This window comes from Trichosurus vulpecula, chromosome 9, assembly GCF_011100635.1.
Source record: "Trichosurus vulpecula isolate mTriVul1 chromosome 9, mTriVul1.pri, whole genome shotgun sequence".
Taxonomy (NCBI): domain Eukaryota; kingdom Metazoa; phylum Chordata; class Mammalia; order Diprotodontia; family Phalangeridae; genus Trichosurus; species Trichosurus vulpecula.
Genome location: NC_050581.1, coordinates 101,395,996 through 101,417,941, shown reverse-complemented (window position 1 = coordinate 101,417,941; position 21,946 = coordinate 101,395,996). Strand labels below are relative to the sequence as shown.

Genomic DNA, 21,946 nt, shown 5'->3' with positions numbered 1-21,946 from the left:
GATATGTACCTTATATTTCTCTTGGATCGTATATGTCAAATCTTCTGTTAAGTTCAATTTTTTTTTAAACAAAATCCTAAAAGTCTGGCAATTCATTAATTATTCATTTCTTTTCATTCAGGATTATGCTTAACTTTGCTGGGTATGACATTTTTTCAATGTGATTTTTTTTAATTTAAATTTATTTATTTAACATATTTGGTTTTCAGCATTGATTTTCACAACAGTTTGAATTACAAATTTTCTCCCCATTTCTACCCTCCCCCCCACTCCAAGATGGCTGGTATTCTGGTTGCCCTGTTCCCCAGTCAGCCCTCCCCTCTATCACCCCCCTCCCCTCTCATCCCCTTTTCCCTTCCTTTCTTGTAGGGCAAGATAAATTTCTACGCCCCATTGCCTGTGTATCTTATTTTTTAGTTGCATGCAAAAACTTTTTTTGTTTTTGAACATTTGATTTTAAAACTTTGAGTTCCAAATTCTCTCCCCTCTTCCCTTCCCACCCACCCTCCCTAAGAAGTCGAGCAATTCAACCTAGGCCACACATGTATCATTATGTATAACCCTTCCACAATACTCATGTTGTGAAAGGCTAACTACATTTTGCTCCTTCCCAACCCATCCCGCTTTATTGAATTTTCTCCCTTGACCCTGTCCCCTTTCCAAAGTGTTTGTTTTGATTACCTCCACCCCCATCTGCCCTCCCCTCCATCATCCCCCCCCTTTTATTTTATTTTTTTATCTTCCTCCCTCTTCTTTCCTGTGGGGTAAGATACCCAACTGAGTATGTATGGTATTCCCCCTCAGGCCAAATCTGATGAGAGCAAGGTTCACTCATTCCCCCCTCACCTGCCCTCTCCCCTCCTCCCACAAAACTGCTTCCTCTTGCCACCTTTATGCAAGATAATCCACCCCATTCTATCTCTCCCTATCTCCCTCTCTCAGTATGTTGCTCTCTCATCCCTTAATTTCATTTTATTTCTTTTAGATATCTTCCCTTCATCTTCAACTCACCCTGTGTCTGCTCTCTCTCTTTTACGTATATATATATATATATACACACACACACACATATATATAAAAACACACATATATATACACATACATACACACACAAACATATACACATAGATATATACATACATACACATTCACTTATATAAACATATATATATATGCATATTCCCTTCAACTACCCTAATACTGAGGTCTCATGAATCATACACATCATCTTTCCATGTAGGAATGTAAACAAAACAGTTCAACTTTAGTAAGTCCCTTGCAATTTCCGTTTCTTGATTACCTTTTCATGCTTCTCTTGATTCTTGTGTTTTTAAGTCAAATTTTCTATTCAGTTCTGGTCTTTTCACTGAGAAAGCTTGAAAGTCCTCTATTTTATTGAAAATCCATATTTTACCTTGGAACATGATACTCAGTTTTGCTGGGTAGGTGATTCTAGGTTTTAATCCTAGCTCCATTGACCTCCGGAATATCGCATTCCAAGCCCTTCGATCTCTTAATGTAGAAGCTGCCAGATCTTGGGTTATTCTGATTGGGTTTCCACAGTACTCAAATTGTTTCTTTCTGGCTGCTTGCAGTATTTTCTCCTTGATCTGGGAGCTCTGGAATTTGATGACAATATTCCTAGGAGATTTCTTTTTGGGATCTATTTGAGGAGGCGATCGATGGATTCTTTCAATTTCTATTTTGCCCTCTGGCTCTAGAATATCAGGGCAGTTCTCCTTGATAATTTCTTGAAAGACAGTATCTAGACTCTTTTTTTGATCATGGCTTTCAGGTAGTCCAATAATTTTTAAATTATCTCTCCTGGATCTATTTTCCAGGTCAGTGGTTTTTCCAAGGAGATATTTCACAGTCTTCCATTTTTTCATTCCTTTGGTTCTGTTTTATAATATCCTGATTTCTCATAAAGTCACTAGCTTCCACTTGCTCCAATCTAATTTTTAAAGTAGTATTTTCTTCAGTGGTCTTTTGGACCTCCTTTTCCATTTGGCTAATTCTGCCTTTCAAGGAATTCTTCTCCTCATTGGCTTTTTGGAGCTCTTTTGCCATTTGAGTTAGTCTGTTTTTTAAGGTGTTGTTTTCTTCAGTGTATTTTTCAGTATTTTTTTGGGTCTCCTTTAGCAAGTCATTGACTTGTTTTTCATGGTTTTCTCGCATCCTTCTCATTTCTCTTCCCAATTTTTCCTCTACTTCTCTAACTTGCTTTTCCAAATCCTTTTTGAGTTCTTCTATGGCCTGGGACAAGTTCATGTTTTTCTTGGAGGCTTTTGTTATAGGCTCTATGACTTTGTTGTCTTCTTTAGGCTGTATGTTTTGGTTTTCTTTGTCACCAAAGAAAGAATGCAAAGTCTGAGACTGAATCTGGGCGCGTTTTCGCTGCCTGGCCATATTCCCAACCAACTAACTTGACCCTTGAGTTTATCAGTGGGGTATGACTGCTTGTAGACTAACAAGTTCTATGTTCTATGTTTGGGGGGGAGGTGCCAGCTCTGTCAGACCCGCACTACTCCTTCCCCAAGAACCCCCAGTCCAGACTGGGCTTAGATCTTCAGCAGGCTGTTGCACTCCTGCTCTGATCCGCCACTTAATTCCTCCCACCAGGTGGGCCTGGAGCTGGAAGTAACAACAGCTGTAGCTGCCCCATCTCCACTGCCCCCGGGGGCTGGAAGCCGAACCGTGAACTCCTTCCACTCCTGCAGCTTTTCCCACTAACCTTCTCCGCAGTCTTTGGTGTTTGTGGGTTGAGGGGGTCTGGTAACTGCCGCAGCTCACATATTCAGGGCGCTAGGGGCCCCATCCGCCCGACTCCAAGTTTGGTTGTTCCACACCGCTCAGGCTGGGCTCTGCTCCACTCCATTCCCAGCTCCCAGCTCCCAGCTCCGTGTGGAATAGACCTCACCCAGAGACCATCCAGGCTGTCCTGGGCTGGAGCCCTGCTTCCCTCTGCTGTTCTGTGGGTTCTGCCGTTCTAGAATTGGTTCAGAGCCATTTTTTATAGGTTTTTGGAGGGACTCAGTGGGGAGCTCATGCTAGTCACCGCTTTCCAGCTGCCATCTTGGCTCCGCCCCAAATGTGATTTTTTTTAAAAGCCCAAGTTTGTACATGTCACCCCCAAAACAAACTCCAATAGCTCCTCGTTACTTCCAGGATTAATGATTAGCATTAAAGCTCTTCAAAATTTGGCCTTTTTCTACATTTCCAGTCTTCTTACACTTTATTCCCTTTCAAAAACTCTTATGATCCAGCAACACTGGCCTACTTATTGTTCCTTGAATATTACAGTTTGTCTCCTAACTCCATGCATTTATAATGGCTGTTCTACATAACTAGAATGCTTTCCCTCCACACCTCCTCCTGGCTTCCTTCAAGACTCAGCTCAAATCCTACCTTCTGCAAAAGGCCTTTCCCTGTAATGTACCTCCCCCACATCCTGCCACTACCTTCTCTCTGAAATTACCTCCCATTTCCACTGTACATATCTTGTCTGTGTATCATCATTTTTACTTTGTCTCCTCCATTAGAGCATGTAACACACTTTTGTCTTGCTTTGTATTCCCAGCATTTCAAAGTGCCTGACTCATGGTAAATCCTTAATAAATGCTTGTCGACAGGCTTTCAAATTCCTCAAATTTTCCCACAGGTTCATGTCTAGATTTCTCCATTTCTGTTCTTGCATTCTACCTTATAGCATATTTATTTGAGGACATGCACTGCTCCCAAATTTAATTTTGAACTCCTTGATAGCAGACACAGTGCTAGGTTTTTATCTCTGTATCCCCACTGCTCAATATAGCACTTACTAGGTATTTAATAAGTATTTGTTGAATTATAATGAATTGCCCTTTCCCTGCCTTCTGCAATGCAGCAAATTCTAGGGTCTTGTTTTTTATAATCTCAAAAGCAAAAAGAAATAAAATAATTAAATGTCTCTACTTAAAAATTAATTTATATTATGGAAATGTTTTGCATGACTACACATGTATAATCTATATCAAATTGCTTGCTTTCTCAATCACGGTGGGGATGGAGAGAGAGAAAGGGAGACAATTTGGAACTCAAAGTTTTAAAAACAAATCTTCAAAATTGGTTTTATATGTAACTGGGGAAAAACAAGATACTAAATAAACAAAAAAAATTAATTTGGCATTTTAAGTACAATTCTTATTTTAAAATCTTCCCTTTTGGAAAAAAAAAAAAAGAACCTCTCAAAAGATGCAGAAAATACAACACCTATTCCTACTTTAAAAAAGCACTAGGGAATATTAAGAATAAAAGGAGTTTTCCTTAAAATGAAAAGTGGTATCTATCTAAAACTATCAATAAGCATAATCTGTAATGGGGTTATACTAGAAGCCTGCCCAATAAGATCAGAGGTAAAGCAAGGATGCCCATAATAACCACTTTTATTCATTATCGTACTACAGCAATAAGAGAAGAAAAAGTAATTGAAGGAATTAGAATAGGCAAAGAGGAAATAAAACTATCACTCTTTGCAGATGATATGATGTTATACGTGGAGAATCCTAGAGAATGAACTAAAAAACTACTTGAAATAAATGTTAGCAAAGTTGCAGGATATAAAATTAACCCACAAAAATCATCAACATTTCTATATATTACCAACAAAGTCCAGCAGCAAGGGAAAGAGAAATTCCATTTAAAATAACTGTGTACAACGAAAAGTACTTGGGAGTCTACCTGTCAAGACAAACTCAGGAACTACATGAACATAATTATAAAATACTTTTAACACAAATAGTCAGATCTAATAACTGGAAAAATATTAGTTGCTCATGGGTAGGCCTGGCCAATATAATAAAAATGACAATTCTACCTAAATTAATCTACTTATTCAGTGCCATACCAATCAAACTACCAAAAATATTTTATAGAGATAGAAAAAATAATAACAAAATGCATCTGGAAGAACAAAAGCTCAAAAATATCAAGAGCATCAATGAAACGAAAAAGTGAAGGTACATCCTAGCCATACCATACATATCTTAAACTGTATTAAAAAACAGTAATCATCAAAACAACCTGGTACTCACTAAGAAAGAGAGTGGTGGATCAGTGGAATAGATTAGTTACACAGTACATTGTAGCAAAAGACCGCAGTAATTTAGTGTTTGATAAACCCAAAGATTGGGACTCACTATTTGACAAAAACTGCAAAACAGTATGGCAGAAACTAGGTATAGACCAATATCTCACACCCTATACCAAAATAAGGTCAAAATGGGTACATGATTTAGACATAAAAGGGGATACCATGAGCAAATTAGGAGAGCAAGGAACAGTTTACCTGTCAGATTTATAGATAAGGGAAGAATTTAGGACCAAACAAGGGATAGAGAGCATTATGAAATGTAAAATGGATAATTTTGATAATATTAAATTAAAAAGGTTTTACACAAACCAGTGCAGCCAAAATTAGAAAAAAAGCAGAAAACTAGGGGGAAAAATTTACAATACGTATCTCTGATAAAGGCCTCATTTTCCAAATATTTAGAGAACTGAGTTAAATTTATAAGAACAGAAGTCATTCTCTAATTGGTAAATGGTCAAAGAACAGGAACAGGCAGTTTTCAAAGAAATCAAAGTTATCTACAATCATGTAAAAACGCTTTAAATGACTACTGATTAGAGAAATGCATATTAAAACAACTCTAAGGTACCACCTCACACCTATCAGATTGGCTAATATGACAGAAAAGGAAAATGATAAATGTTGGAGGGGATGTGGGAAAACTGGGAAACTAATGCATTGTTGGTAGAGTTGTGAATGAACTGATCCAACCATTCTGGGAACTATGCCCAAAAGGCTATAAAACTGCGCATACCCTTTGATCCAGCAATACTATTATTAGATCTGTATCCCAAAAAGATTAAAAAAGGAGGGGGAAGCAACCTATTTGTAAAAGGGTATTTATAGCAGCTCTTTTTGTGGTGGCTAAGAACTGAAAATTGAGGGGATGCCCATCAACTGGGGAATGGCTTAACAGAATATATCTCTTAATAGAAATTTCTCTAAAGACTTACATGAAGAGATGCAGAGTAAAGTGAGTAGAACCAGCAAAACATTGTACACATAACAGCAATATTGTATGATGAACGACTGTGAATGACTTAGCTATTCTCAGCAATAATGATCTAAGAGAATCTCAAAGGACTCATGAGGAAAAATGCTCTCCACTCCAGAGAAAGAATGGATGGCATCTGAATACAGACCACGGTTTACTATTTTCCCTTCCTTCTTTTCTTCCTTTGTTTTTCAAGTTTTCTTGCACAAAGTGATTCATATGGAAATATATTTTACATGATTGCACATGTAGAACCCATATCAGATTGTCTATTGTCTCAGGGAGGACAGAGGGTAGGAGGAAGGGTTAGAATCTAGAACTCAAAACAAAAAAAAAAACCACTTTTAAAAAACTGTTTTTGCATCTAATTATAGAAAAACAAATAAATATTTAAAAAGAAAGAAAAAAAAAGAAACTCTCCAGTTACAAGAACTTAAGGTTAAGAGCTGGTACCTTAGGGGTAACTAAACTAACCCCTTCATTCTTTAAATGAGGAAAATGAGGATCAGAGGGGTAAAGGGACTATTGAGACTGTTAAGGAGATCATGGGATGAGAAAAATATGCTGAAAACTCTCGCACAAAAATGGCTTTTAAATCTCAGGAAGAAAAATAATCATTCCTTTTTTATTTCTATGCTACTTATGTACTACTGCTGTATTCTGTATTGTTAAGAGATTCCTGATGATCTCCAAGTTGACTTACAGGTCTGCGGGATCCAGGCAAGAGGGTAAATATAATAGGAAAGGAGGCATTAGCCATGATGAGCATATTGAGAGAGAAAAAATAGAAAACGAATTTGTAGTTTCATGTAGAAGACACAAAAATAGAGAATGGAGTCCTGGAGATGGTGTGAAATACTAGTGGAAGGGAAAAGAAGAAACCTTTGGAGTAAAAATTAAAGGGAAATCTGTAAAGCAGATTTAGATGCTAAAAGAAATTTGCTGAAGTCTGATGGTCTTTGAACTTTACTTATGAACATAAGGAAAACAAGGCATATATTCCCCAGCTTCTTATTGAGTTGAGAATGAGGCTGAGGCTGTGAACCTGAGGGAATAGTGGTACAAACAGCCATGAAAAGACTGAACACTTAACAAGGAAATCCAATCAGAATTACGATGGGCTACTCATCAGTAACAAAAATGATCTGAGCAGGATACAGCACAGAGTAAAAAAAACAGACTGTAAATTCTACATACTTGATAAAATCGAAGACTTCCAAACATTTCTGTTTAAAAAACCAGACTACGAAATGCAAAGTAGTAGACTGCTCCCTCCTCCAAAAAACTTACAGATAAACAAATCCGAACAATTCAAAACGTATAAAGAGTAACCACTTGATGTTTACATTTTGAAAGGAAGAGACAAGAATGCCATGTTAAGGGTAAGTGAGGGAACAAATCAATCAAAAAGCATTTATTAATGCTTGGGGACAAAAATACAAAAAAAGAAAGAAACAATCCCTAACTCAAAAGGAGCTTACATTCTAACAAAATTAGAGAAGGTTTGGGACTGAATACTAATACAAAAACAAAACGAAACAAAAAGCCTGGCAAGCCTATGATTTCCCAAAACCTAAACTGAAAACAAAATTGAAAACAAAAAAGTCTAGGAAAGGAGAGGAAAAGAAGGGAAAACTGATTATTTCTTAGAGCTGGGATACCACAGGAGGTCACTGAAATAGAGAAGTGTCTTAAAAAGCATTTCCAGATATATTACCTATTGAATATTTCTCTGAATTAATAATAGTTCACATATATATATATATATGACTTTAAAATTTGTAAAGCATTTTACGTACATTATCTCATTTGATCCTGTCATGTAGACCTTGTCAGGAAGATGTTATCTCTATTCTACAGATGATGAAACAGGTTGATGAAACAGAGCTTAAATGACTAACTTGTAATTCTTTGCCTACTATACTAAGCAATCTTAATTTCATTATGTGTCCTCTCTCCATAATTCCCATCAATAAATGCTTTTCACATTTATCCAAGAAAATACTTTAATATTTTAATGGATTAATGATCTCCTAACTGTAGGCACTCCTGATACTGTGACAGACTCTTACCAGTACAGATGAGAAGTGATTTATTTATACCTTCCCATATTCTTCCCACATGCCTTCCCAAAATTCTTGCTTACATCTTTCAGTAAATACTCCACAGAGAATGCACTCAACCTCCTAGTTGCTTTGTTTGAATTCTTTTAAATACTCTGTAGATAACACTGTGGAACTTGGGCTGAACATGTGTCATTCCTTAGATCTTTTATACCACTTTTCATGCACCAGTTGTCACTGTAATATGCTGCCACCTTTACATACCAGGCCCTTTGGGGTGTTTGAGAGGGAATCACTCTTTGAATTATCCCTTATACCTTTTCCAGAATGCAACAAAGGGGGAAAGGAAAGAGGAAAGGACTTTTCTCTCCCTGCTTCAGCATTGGTGTTTTACACAGTGGAGCAACTGTCCTGGTAAGAAGCATCACACCAGAGAGAAAATAGGTATAGAATCAGCCCTGGCAGTGCAGAAAAACATATCCAGAAAAGGCACTGTGCCCAGGGGAAGCATCATGTGGACATCAACGAAAGAAGAAAAGAAATACCTCAGATTTATGAAATATTTTGCAGTACTATTCTTACTACATCATTTTAGTAAATACCCTTTGCTTTGAATTATGGCCTTTGACTGACTACTAAAAGTAAACCCATCAGTGGGTGCTCCTGGGCTATAGTTTTAAGAGTAGGCTCCCAAAGAGAACCTTGAAACTGGAACAGTTGCTGAGGGATCCAACCCATGAGCGTGAATTTGGCAGGGAGTTATTCCAAAGGGTTGCTACATATGGTACGTGAATGTAATGGAATATTATTATGCTGCAGATTCAGATAATCTGAATCCTAGGAAGACTGATACGAACTGAGCAAAGAGAACAACTTATATGACTATAATAATTTAAATAACCTTGAAAAAACCTTAGAATTCTGATCAATAAAATGATTCATAGCTCAGAAGACTGATAATGAAGGATGCTTCCCACTTTTTTTATGTAGATAGATGAGGAACTAGAGAGGCACAAGGAGACATGTTTCCAGACATGGCTAATGTGAGGATTTGTTTTGCCTGACTATACTTATTAGAAGGAATTTTTTTTGGGTGGAGGGAGATATTTGGTGGGTAGTAACCATGATGTGAAAAGTCAGAAAAAAGTATCAATGAAACATTAAAAAGATACAAAAAAGGAAGTCCCAAAGGGGACAAACAAGAAGGGCAGTTTTATTACTATCACGTTAAACTTAACGCACACTTTAAAAACCCAAACTGTACATATTAGAATTTCACAGTGCTGTTTTTGTGTTGTTCTTTATATGCTTAAATGTTCATGTCTGTTGACATTTAAGTCCATAAAAAAGTAAATTTATAATTAAAAAACACCTCAATATTAAAAATATTTTCAGTTACAATGGCTATGGCCCCTTTAAACAAAGCAGATGGTATGTCACAGATATATTTAGAAAATTTAGTTGTAAGATAAATTTTATTTTTCTACAGCAAAATTTAAGATATAGTCTAATGGAAAAAAGTACTTCCAACAGCCTGAATCGAAATTCTTAAGTAGGAAATAAATTAAGATATCTGCAAGCTTTCTGGACTATCAAGTATGCCAGAAGAATTATACTTACTGCTCAGAACTCCACAGTACCTTTCCAACTTTATGATTTTCCTTCTGAATTATAGAAGCTTTTCCTAAGGTAACTTCTACTGATGAGTTGGGACAGCTAATAGAAGCAGCCTGCAGTATCACATTTCATCAGCATGTGATGCCATCTACTATCTAATATATTTCAACCTGAAAATTCTTTTTATTAGCTTATGGAAATAAATTCACTATCTCATCAATTATGTAAACTCAGTATTTTCTTAAATGAAGTTACTTAAAGTGAAAGAAATGTCTATAAAAGAATCTCAAACGCTCAAATAGAGGAACCCAGGGTCAACATCAGACAGCTCAGCAGATTTAATTCCAGACACTTATTAGTACATTTGTTTTGATATTGCAAAACCAAACCAACATCTAAAAGTTTTTAACAGGTAGCAGCTCTCAACACCTGTATTAACCAACTAAGAATTAAAGAACTGATTAAAAGTACCTTTACAAAGATTTGTTTTAAACTACAGGTAATTTTGTAATACTACAAAGACAACAGGTTTGCTGTTCTCAGATCGCAATAGAGAAAAGAAGAATTAAAAAAAAAGTTACCTTTGGAGATAAATAGTGCTTGTAGTAGTATAACTGAAATAGTAGAAATACTGAACTTGTCAGAGTTAAAAGAGCCAAAATCACGTTTTTATTGATTTTACTCATTTGTCTTCAGGGTTCACTGGGTTGTCATTCAAATATAATTCAGTCTTTTTCATCATTTTCTATTAGTCGACAGTCTTGCTTTCTGTGAACAAAATAATATATCTAAAGTACATTTACATGAGATCTTTAGCCTCTAATAACTAGCAACTGGCAGTAAGGAAAGGGTCTCTGAAATGTGATGAAATTACTACTATCCTCAGACACCTCTCCCTCCCTACAAGTACATATACCCTTGCCTGGGACAACATGTGCTTCTATTTTCCCTACGGCCTTTTGCTGAATTTCAGTTGGTTTCAAACTTCTATGGATGGGAAGAGTGGAGAGATGGCTTACCTAAGTAGGTGCGTAGATGGTAGAATAAAAATGACAGAGAGGAAGAAAAGGGAAGAAGAACTGGAGGGAACAGGAAGAAAAAGGGTACCTCCCTTCCAGATGTATACCCTCATCTATAAACACTGTCTAATACAATGACTAACCCTAGCCTCCTGTGACACCAAAACATTTTCTTAATATTAAACATTTTCCTGACTTGACCCTCACTTACCACACTGACTCAAAATATTGCTAAGAAAAAAACTGTGCCTGGAGATGAGGAAGAACGTTAGACTAGAGAAGGGGCCACGCATAAATTTTCAGTCATAAATTGTTCTATTCTTGTTGCTGTCACTTAGCTTCTTGGTGTTCAAAGCACCTCTTAAACTATAAGTTGCAGAGACATTATCTATATGCATTGGTAGAAGTTTCTCCACCTAGAAGTCATAGGTCAAATCCCTATTCTTAGCCTACAGTCTCATTAGGGTACTCAGCAAATTATGAAATGCTACACATATATGTGTTATTGGCAAATGAAGAAACTGAGGCTCAGAGCAGCTGTTATTTATATACCTGTGAAGAGAAAGAACAGGCAGGAGACTAACATCATCTTAATATGCTCTTAGCAATCCCCTCTTATTCAACACCCTCAAACAGTTTCCAGAAGCATAATGATTCATATTTACATGGCACTTTCAGGTTTATTTAAAAACGAAAACAACTTTCCTCACATAACCCTCCAAAGCAGAGGGTGTAAGTATTATTATCACCACTTTACAATTACAAAAAAAAAAATTCAAACTGACTTACCCACGATCACAAACTAGTATGAGTAATAAAGCCGGGGTTTGATCCTAGGTTCCCTAATCCTTGTATAGTTCCAGAGTTGAATGCTATTCTTCTTCATATTAAGCTTGCCCTAGCTGTATTTCTAGTAATTCTCTTCTGGGTGGAGCCCAAGGCTGAACTGAAAATCCGTATTTCAGTGGTGGCAGCAGCCTTGGTTACAATCCCTAGTCCTGAAAATCCTGAGACAACCCTGTTGGCCCTCCTTCCCTGAGGCAGCTAAGCATTGCAGTGGATGGAGGACTGGATTTGGAGTCGGAAGGACTTGACTCAGATGCTTACTAGTTGTATGACCCTGGAAAAGTCACTTAATCTGCTTGCCTCAGTTCCCCTAACTGTAAAATGGGGATAGTAAGAGTTTCTCTCTCAGGGTGGTTGTGAGGATAAAATGAAATATTTGTAAAGTGCTTTGCTAACCTCGAAAGTACTATAAAAATGATGACGACGATCTACATTAAAGCAAGCTCAAAAGTCTGATTTAACGTTGGGCCATTCTGATCAGCTAATAAGCTAGGAGCTGCTTTGGCACAGTGGATAAAGTGCCAGACCTGAAAAGACCCCTCTTCCTGAGTTCAAATCTGATTTCAGACAATTACTAGTTTTGTGGGATCCTAAGCGAGTCACTTAACCCTGTCTACCTCAGTTTCCTGATCTAGAAAATGAGCTGGAGAAGGAAATGACAAACCACTTCAGGATCTTTGCCAAGAAAACATCAAATGGGGTTACAAAAAGTCAGACGTAACTGAAACAATTCACTAACAAAAAATTGTGATCAGACAAACACTAACTCAAGTCTCTAGAGCAATCCCCAAATTATTTAGTATGCTTAGGACCCTACATACTAATGAAGATTCAAAGACTGTTTAGGATCACTATCAGTAAAAACCTGTCAAAGAAGGTCCAATCTTGTCCAGTCCTGACTTAGGTCACAAATAAATGATTGCCTAATCAGTTTTTTAAAACCTAAATAGGATTGTCTTTTTTAAAAAATAAACACCAGGACAAAAGGAATGCCATTACAAAAATCCTTCTACTTCTGAAATAATTTTCAAAATTACTTTAAAGAAATTATAATCTCAGTATCCCATTTACCCTGTGGTCGGAATGGTAGCCAGGAAGTAATTTTAAAAGCCTCTGAGTATCCCAGCCCTCACCCCATACTCAAAGGAATTATCATAAAATTGGGCACGAGGAAAGGTTAAGTCCATTATTTTAGAGTTTACTGAGTCTTAATTTACACAGAATTCTAACAGACTTCATTAGACTAAAAACATGCAATTAGAAGGGAAAAAGCTGCAAGAAGTAGATTTATCTGCTAGGAAGGGAGGAATAAGGAATACTGTACTAATGGAAACTGCTTCATGGGTGACCTAAAAGACAATGGAGAGATATACAATGGGTGTAAGTAAGTTATGAGATCTTACCAAAAAAGACCTAGGCTCAAGAAGGGAGGAAATAAAGCGGGGAATGGGGGAAGGGGGTAGGAGCCACAAGCATTTATTAAGCACCAACTATGTACTATGCACTATGCTAAGCCCTTTACAAGTATTATTTCATTTGAGCCTCGCAAGAAATCTGTGGAGTAGGTGCTATTAATATCATTTTACATGTGATGAAACGGAGGGAGAGGCTAAGTAACTTGCCCAGGGTCATATAGCTAGCAAATATTGGAGGCCATACTTGAAAGGTATTCCTTATTCCAGGCCTAGTGCTCTTATCAACTGGGCTACCTAGCTGCCCATGGCATAAGGGATATCATACGGGAAATGTATTATCAGAAAAGCAAGTAAGCCAGTCATGTAACAAAAATGAAGCCAAAGTTTTGAAATATTGCCCTAAAATTTAACAAGAGGCCTGTAGCATATTAAGTAGATCTTCTGTAGGGAATTTATGGTAGAACATAAACAAGATTACACAGAAGGTGGGGTTTCGATGGGCTAGGATCTGCATTTTTAGAAGAAACATCCACGTCAATGAGATTATGAATTTATTGAAGTATTTACGTGTCAGTATTAAAAGACTACAGTAATTGATGGCTAAAACGCTAAGTCAACAAGAAAGGTTAAATTATGTTCAATACGCTTTGCTTCAATTCAGTCCAATAAACTTTTATTGAGTACCTATAATACATTCGGCCCTATGCTAAGTGAAAGGAAAATGTTCACTTCAATTAACATTTACTACATTCAAGAAAACTGTCCTAAGTACAGGAGAAGATGCAAAATTTAGATAATAGGTTCCCCTCTTCCTTTCCTCTCATGGTGCTTACAGTCCGGTACCAAGAAATCTTAGATTCTGAGAGTTAGAAGGAAGCTTATAGATAATTAACAGGAGCACAGAGGTGAAGCAGCTTGCCCAAGGTTGTTAGGAAATTCACAGCAGAGCTAAGACTGAAATCTGGGTCTTGTGACTCCCAAGCTAGTGTCCTTGCCACTGTAGTACACTGCCTCCCTAGCCTCAAGGAGCTTTTATAATCTAGAATGTGAGATAAGGCATGAACACAGATAACTCTAATAAAGTCGGAAAATGAATGCAAAGCAGAAGTCCAAAATCCTGTTTAATAAAACATTCAAGGAGGGAGAAACAACTTCCAGTTGGGGTTTGTATCTCCAGCACCTAGCACAGTTCCTGACAGTGCTTTAAAAAAAAAAAAAACCCAAAACAAGGCTTATTGATTTAACAGAGGCATCAAAGAAGACTTCATAGAGATGGAGTCTGAATTAGGCCTCAAAAATAAGAAAAGAGTTAAAAAAAATTGTGAAGAGTAGTGGGAGTTGGGAGGTTAGAAAGTCTATTCTGGGTATTGGCTATGGTTTGAACAAGGGAAAGAAAACATTACATTGTATAAATGGGAATGACGAATGGTCTTATTTGTTTGGAAGGGAGAAGAAAATCAGGAATTAATGTTAAATATGATTAAACAAATTAGATGATTTGAGATTTCAATAGGCCTCAAATGCCAGGCTACAAAATTTATACTTTATTTGGTTAGAGAGGGGAAGATTTTGCACATGGAAAGTGCAAAGAAACTGGAGGCTGGAAGATCAATTAGAAAATCACTGCAATAACCCAGGAGTATAATAATGAAGTCCCAAATTCAGGCTGTATCACTGGAAGGCAATAGGAGGGGAAAGATTTAAGAGATGCAACATAAATAGAATTGATAGAAACCAGGCAAACAACATTATACAGGACTAAGAAAGAAGAGTGAAAGATCATTTTAAAAAGGCAAGAAAATGAATACTATAGACACTTCAAATTGACTAAAATAAAGATAAAGCTTTCGCATTTAAAAGATCTCTTCAGACATCTGGAAAATTCATTTATGTGGCACTTCATTTCCCAGTGATGCTAAAGACATCAACTGTACGGGATTATTTACATATGCATGGGGCCTCTCTAGAAAAACTTTATAAATAGGGCACAATACAACAAAGATTATGATTATAGTAAAAGGCAAGTCTGATGAGGTACCCAAGGATTCTTTTTATTTGTCAAAAAGATGAAAGAAAACACTTGCCAAAAGGCAAACTCAAGTTCAGAATACAAGATGTCATTACACATCAAAAATATGCCTAGTTTCCATCCAAATTGTGGACTAATGTCTTCAGAAAGATTTCATCAATGGTATTACCTATGAGTTAATTCTAAATCGTAGCTTCAATAAGAGTATATTATTATCTAATATTGTTAGAGGTTGAATGCATGATGTATTCATGGAATCAACCTGTTGTTGTTGAGTTGTTTTCAGAAAACCCATTTGAGGTGTTCCTGGCAAGGATACTGGAGTGATGTGCCATTTTCTTCTCCAGCTCATTTTACAGATGAGGAAACCAAGGCAAACAGGGTTAAATGACCTGCCCATGGCCACAAAGCTACTGAGTGTCTGAGGCCAGATTTGAATTAGGGAATATATTTCCTGACTCCAAGCCCAGTGCTCTATCCACTGCACCACCTAGCAAGTCAACTTCATGAAAGAAAGAAAGATGGAAGGAAGGAAGGAAAGAAAAAAAGGAAGGAAAGAAAGAAAAAGAAACTGAAACATCTGCATGCAATTTTACAGAAAAAACAACTTAATCAAAGCCTGACTAATAATTCAAATATAATTTCAATCTATTTGATTTAAACCAAATCTGCCCTGCCCAAGAACAGGAATTGATAATAGCTGAAAATGTAGTGGCCATTCTACTTCCTATTTTGATCTGTCAATATCAACTGTCTTTTTTAAACACATCCAAGTACCACTCTAAAAAGATGCCTTATTTTATGTTATTTTTTCATCTTTCCTTATTTCCAATTTCACTATTAGTTCTAAGTGACTCTCTTAACAATCCTATGTGGCAGGTAGGCCTAATATCTTCATTTTCCAGAGAATAATGAGAAATGTTATCCAAAGGATATGAAGAAGGTAAGGGCTCAAAAATGTTAAACAGATTTTCCAAGATCATACTGTAAGAAGCAGAGCCAAAACTAGAATTCAAAATATTCTGACTCTAAATCTGGTAGTTATAGGTCTAGACCCAGACCATCTTGGTTTTTAAAAAAAAAATGTTAGCATTCAAGAGAAGGGCATACTTGTGACAGGATGATACAAGTTTTAATTCATTATCAAGGTTAACCCTAAATACATTATCATTATTATTATAAAAGTTCTACCAAAACTAAGACTTTAAATGATTTAATTTATCAAAAGAAATTCTTTTAAGGCCCACTCTTTGTAATTGATTCCCTACTCTCATACACTGCATGAATATTATCTCATCACTTGTGTTTTGAATTCTCAGACTAAAAATGGCTTTTCTTATGTTACAAATAAAAATGTGGGACAGCCATTCTACATGTCTAATCAGTTTCCAAGGAAAATTCTTTCAGTAAGTTTAACTATCACAACTTTTTTTCTATGATGTTTATGACGGACTTGAACTTAGGACAGGCTTTAAAACAGATTAGCTCATTGATCCTCACAATAATCTAAAGAAGCAGAAGTATTTACACTGGAGTGCAAGAGGTTAAATTACTTCCCTGGACCTTATATCAGGAAGACCTGGGTTCAAATATGATTTCAGACACTTACTAGCTGCGTTGCACTCGGCCAATTGCGTAACCTGTTTGCCTTATTTTCCTCAACTATAAAATAGAGATAATAACAGCACCTACCTGGCACAGTTGTGGTAAGGATAAAATGAGACACTGTAAAATGCTTTGCAAACTATATAAATGCTATTATTATTATTATTATTATTATTATTATTATTAATTTGCTATTACTTGTCACAGTGCTTGCTAGTCAGAAGCAGCAAAATTGAAATCCAAGCATACTGACTCCAAATGATATTTTTACTATTCCACAACTGTCTCAATATAAAACATGATCCCTGGCCTCAAGTAGTTTACCATCTAGTTGGAATGATAATATTAACACAGACTATATATGGAATATTGGCTTAAATAATAGCAGAGTGCTGGGTTGTGTGACAAACTAGAAATGTTCCAGCAGTTCAGAGAGAGGTGAGGTTCTGAAGGATAGTGAGGATTTGGCCCAAGTGGGAAGAGTGGAGGATCTTCAAGAGAAAAGGCACAAAGGCAGAGCCAAGTGTGGCATGTTCATGGGACAGTAAGGACTTGCTTACAAAGTATTTTCTTTATAACACCCCTGCAAGAATCACCATTCCCATCTGATGAGGAAACTGTGGTTCAGAAAAGTTCAGTAACCAATAAGTATCCTAGACAGGACTAGAACCTAGGTCTCCTGATTCCAAATCCAACGCTCTTTTCATTACATATGAGTTAAGAGAGTAGATGCACATAACTGCATAAATTTGCTGCTATGTCTGGATAACTATGGAAGCAGAGGAAGAGCAAAAGCAGAGCTAGACCCTGTTAATGAATTATTGAATACATACATATCCAAGAAATTTAAATGTATGTTTAATGCTTTAATGGATCCATGGTACTACTACCAAGAGTACAGATTATAAACCAACCATCCACAGCTCCTCGTGCAACTCTTGCCCACGTGATCCTGTAAATCTTTCATTGGAAGTGCACCAACAGGCCAGTGGCCTTCCTCTAGGGTTTTTTTTTTCTCAGCATTATGTAGATAACAGGGAAGTCCCTGAGCAACATGGTAGGATGGAAGGGGTGCTAGAATTGAAGTAAGAAATCTAAGTTCCGATCCTGGCTCTGCTGCTTATGCCTCTATAACATTGGGCAAATCACTTAACTTCCCTTTGGGCCTCAGTTCTTCAACTGTAAAATGAAGTTTGGACTAGATGAATTCTAAAGGATCCTCCTGCTCAAAATATACAAATCTTCTATGGAAGACTTCTATCAAGAATTGTTTTTTTTAATCAGCAAAAAACATAGCAAGATCCTGTTTCCTCAGCACTTTTCTTCAATTGTGCGTGTATAAAAATGAGGTTTGCTATCAAAAATCATTTACAAAAGTCTACCTTTTCCCTTGTCATTTTTCCTCAGATATTCTTGATATGTGCGCAGGTTATTCAGATAAAGATTTGCAATTAGAAAGTCAGCATTTTTTATATTATTTATATCCCCCCATTACCTTCATTCATTGGGAAAAAATCATGGATAGTATTAATATTATCTGTTAGATTACTCTCTTCCCAAGATCAATGCCTTCAAAATTGCATCATCTCCAGCACAGATTTTCTCGGTATACGCTTGGTTTCATTTGGCTGTTCATACCATCACCATCTTCCTTAATGATAATGTATTTTCTGGTGGGAAAAGTTCAGGTACAGAGCCTATTAATACCTTCCCCTCTTCCAAGCTCCATAATAGATTCTTGATGGAAGAGTACAGACAGAATATCCCAGCAAAAGTCCATGTACTCTAGTGTCCATAATAGATAACTGGTGTAAGAAAGTGGATATCCTTTTCAAAAAGCTTGTTACAACTGGTAGGGAGAAGAGTAGGCAGTCTCATTACCAGTATCAATGTAGTTTTTATCTTTCCATTTCCTACTTTTCAGCATGAATAACTTCTGTGATTATGTCAACTTGGAGCTACCACTACTGAATGTTGGTTCTTCTCTCACCTTCAACATTGTTTCAGAACTTTGCTCTAACAAGGCAATGATCTGACTAAATTAAAAAAGCCCTGATTCATAAAGCAGAAACCAGTCATTTATGACTGTTAAAATACATTAGAATTCACTTTTTATGTTCTTCAGTGTTCACCATACCTATTATCTTCCAACTATATTCTTAAAGAAAGTATTCATGATATGAAAGCATGAAGCTTTTAGTATTTTTCATTTCTTAAACCTGAACCATATTTTTGCCTACCTCTCCAGAGTCATCCTTGGAATGACATCAAGGGCTGCAGTATAAATTAACCTAAGTCTGGAAAATCCTACTTAAGTACTACGTAGAATCTGAGTCTTCATCCTCTGAAACATATGCCTGCTTATTTTCACTTCACTGAAACTGCTCTGTCACCAACAGCTTTCTCTCAGATCTCATACTTCTTGATTCTTCTGCAATATCTGATATTGTTGACCACTACCTACCTCTTTCTGGCTACTCTAACCATTTGGGATTTTTTTTCCTAGCTTGGATGATGAACATTCCTTCTTGGTTTCCTCTGCAGGTTCATCATCCATGTCCTGATTCGTATGTGTGGGTATGCCCCAGTGCTTTGTCCTCTACCTTCTCCACTTGTCAAATGTCTCTTTCTCTCGAGTTTCTTCGGTTCTTGTGAATTCAACTTCGAAGTCTATGAAGATGACTCCCAAATGTACATATCCAACCCTCATCTACCTCCTCAGTTCCAGTATCTTATCTCCAATCACCTGTTGTGCATCCTCAAACTTATCATATCCAAATGAGAATCCACATTTCTTTTCCTCCAAACTCACCCTTCTTCTTAATTTAATTAATTTGTTAAAGGAACCACAATTCTTCCAGTCATCCAGGTTCAGGAGTCATTCTCAAATCATCCTTCATCCCTCAAACCCAATCAGTTGTCTATTCTACTTCCTTAATATGTCTTGCATCTATCCTCTTCTCTGCACAACCATTTTAGTTCAGTACTTCATCACTTCTCACCTGGCTTGACTGCAGTCTCCTAACTGGTAGCTGCTTTCTTGGGCCTGGTGCAAGCTAGCCCCAAATGCATGTCTATAATCTAGAAAAGTTAAAGAGGCAAATAATTTTAAAAACATTTTTAGTGATATAAACACTCAACAAAGACATATAAATAAACCTTCAGCAAGAAAATGCAGCTTCCACTTTCTAAGTCCCCACCCACAGGGATGTAACTCAGGTCAAGAAGCAACAGCTCACACAAGAATAAACAGATCATCAAATCCAAAAAATTATTCACCTTCTTGATACTGTTTTACTTAAGACTCTCCAAAAAACAGGCCTTAGCTCATTTAACCTATTTCCCTTTGAGGATAAATCATATGCAACCTAATCATGCCCTTATGTTCCAAGGTTTTGGCTGAATAACGCCTAAGACAGATGCAAAACTGATATTGCTAAATTTTAGAGCCTAGCACATATCATCACTCTGCTTGACCCTTTGGTGACAGCCCCGCCCCCCCCCCAAATTTGCCTTTAGGATAAAATCCAAGCCTGTAAAGACCCTGACAATTTAGCTCTATCCTATCTCTCCAGGCTGATTACACGTTACTGTCCTTCATTCACTCGATGCTGCGGTCAAGCTGGCTTACTTGCTGTTCCCCACACAGCATCCTCTTCTCCGTTCCCAGAATGAGCTCCTTTCTCATCGCCATTTCTCAGAATCCACAGCTCCCTCCAAGTACCACCTGGATCAAGGGAGCTTTGCCCATTCCCCCAGGTGCTACGACGTGCCCCCCTCCCCCATCGAGGTGCATTTATTTTTTATGTAATCTGTATTTACTTACCTACGAATACGCTGTACCCCAACCCCCACAGTAAAACTCCCTGAAGGCGAGCGCCTCTCCTTTAACTCTGGCTGCACCTTCCTCCTAGTCTCTGCTCTCATTGACAGTCAGTGCCGCGGTTCGGCCCCTCCAGCACTATGTCCACCCGCCAGTGGCCGGAGCAGGATCTCACACGTACAACATTAAAATGAATATTGACGTTGGGTTCAAACAGCGGCCTCCGCTCCCGCAGCAGCCGCAGGAAGCCGGCCCGGGAGGGAGGGCCGTTGGGTATGTTTTTCTTTACGTCACTACCGGGCGAAAGCGTTCATCACGTGGTGAGGCGCCGCCTCACTCGTTTCTAGACCCGTCCTCAGCCTGCCGCCAGTCTAGGGCCGGGAATTAGCCTCCGGGTCTTCGGGCTGGAGCATTTTCCGGAGCTTATACCTCCCCTCGGGACCCAGGTCACAGCCGCACCCCGGAGAGACGACAGAGAGCTCGGCTGGACAGTTTTTAAATGTATTTTTTAAAATTAAAAACAAAACAAAATGGGTGTGTGTGTGTGTGTGTAAATGGTCTGAACTGTTTTCTCAGGTGTAGAGATGATAGCCGCCCCACCCCCTTAGAGGCCTGGAATGAATGTCGGGATCTCCAAGCGCTGGATAAATGTGAGCTATTAAAAAGGCGAGGTGGAAGAGCAGAAGGGGCGGAGGGGGGAGGGATGACGGGGGGGAGGGACACAAGGGGACCAGCCCGGGGGATGTGGGACGATCGTGACAGCAGGCTGCAGGAGCGACTGGGGGGGCCTGGCCTGCCCTGGGGCATTAAGTCGGGGGGGATCCTGCCCCCGCCTCCGCGCGCTTGGAGATCCTCAAAGGAAAGCGCCCTCAGAGGCCCACCGGGGCGCTGAAGGCAAAAAAAACGGACGCCACAGCCCAGAAGGCCCGCCGGGTCGGTGGCCAGTCTCGGGCTTACCTGCAGAGCGCACAGGAGAGAGCGAAGGCGGCGGGTTTGCTTTACGGCACACGCTGCCTGCGTTAGGAAGGACTGCAGTCGTACACCGAGGAGGCGGGGCCTATAGGCCCCGCCCTCCCGCCTGTGTCTCCCGACCAAGATCCTGCAGGGCTTCGGGAGCTGTCCAAATGTGGACGTGGTGGGCCGGCGTGGGGCCGGGCGTTCCCACCCGGCTGCATGTTCACAGCCACAATCTGCTCAGTTGGAGGTGGGGGTTTGCTCGAGGTCGGATCAAATATGAGAACCAGCGGGCCTTCGAGGTCATCTCAAAGTTCAACCCAAACCCGGCAGGGATAACAACGGCAAAGGGGCTGGTCAGAGAAACGGAGCCTCCTGGAACAGGAGGCAAAGAAGAAACAAAACGATGCTCCCCAATGATTCAATAAATGTCCGTTAAACACCTACTATTTGTTTTCGAAAGGAGAATTA

At 38.4% G+C, this 21,946-nt stretch overlaps 1 protein-coding gene across 4 annotated transcripts in view; it reads right to left on the bottom strand.

Moving 5' to 3' along the window:
• FKTN (fukutin) overlaps positions 1-21,565 on the bottom strand; it is a 77,940-nt gene extending 56,375 nt beyond the window's left edge. Inside the window, exons 1-3 of one of the 4 annotated variants that reach the window (XM_036738773.1) lie at positions 20,525-20,792; positions 19,701-19,779; positions 10,366-10,552 (exon numbers count right to left, since the gene is read on the bottom strand). In XM_036738773.1, the coding sequence (XP_036594668.1) occupies positions 10,366-10,470 (105 nt within the window). In that variant the 5' untranslated portion in view covers positions 10,471-10,552; positions 19,701-19,779; positions 20,525-20,792. Of the gene's footprint in view, positions 1-10,365; positions 10,553-19,700; positions 19,780-20,524 lie in introns of all 4 variants that reach the window. The other 3 variants (XM_036738774.1, XM_036738772.1, XM_036738775.1) reach the window with 3 other exon arrangements.
• Positions 21,566-21,946: the final 381 nt, after the last annotated feature.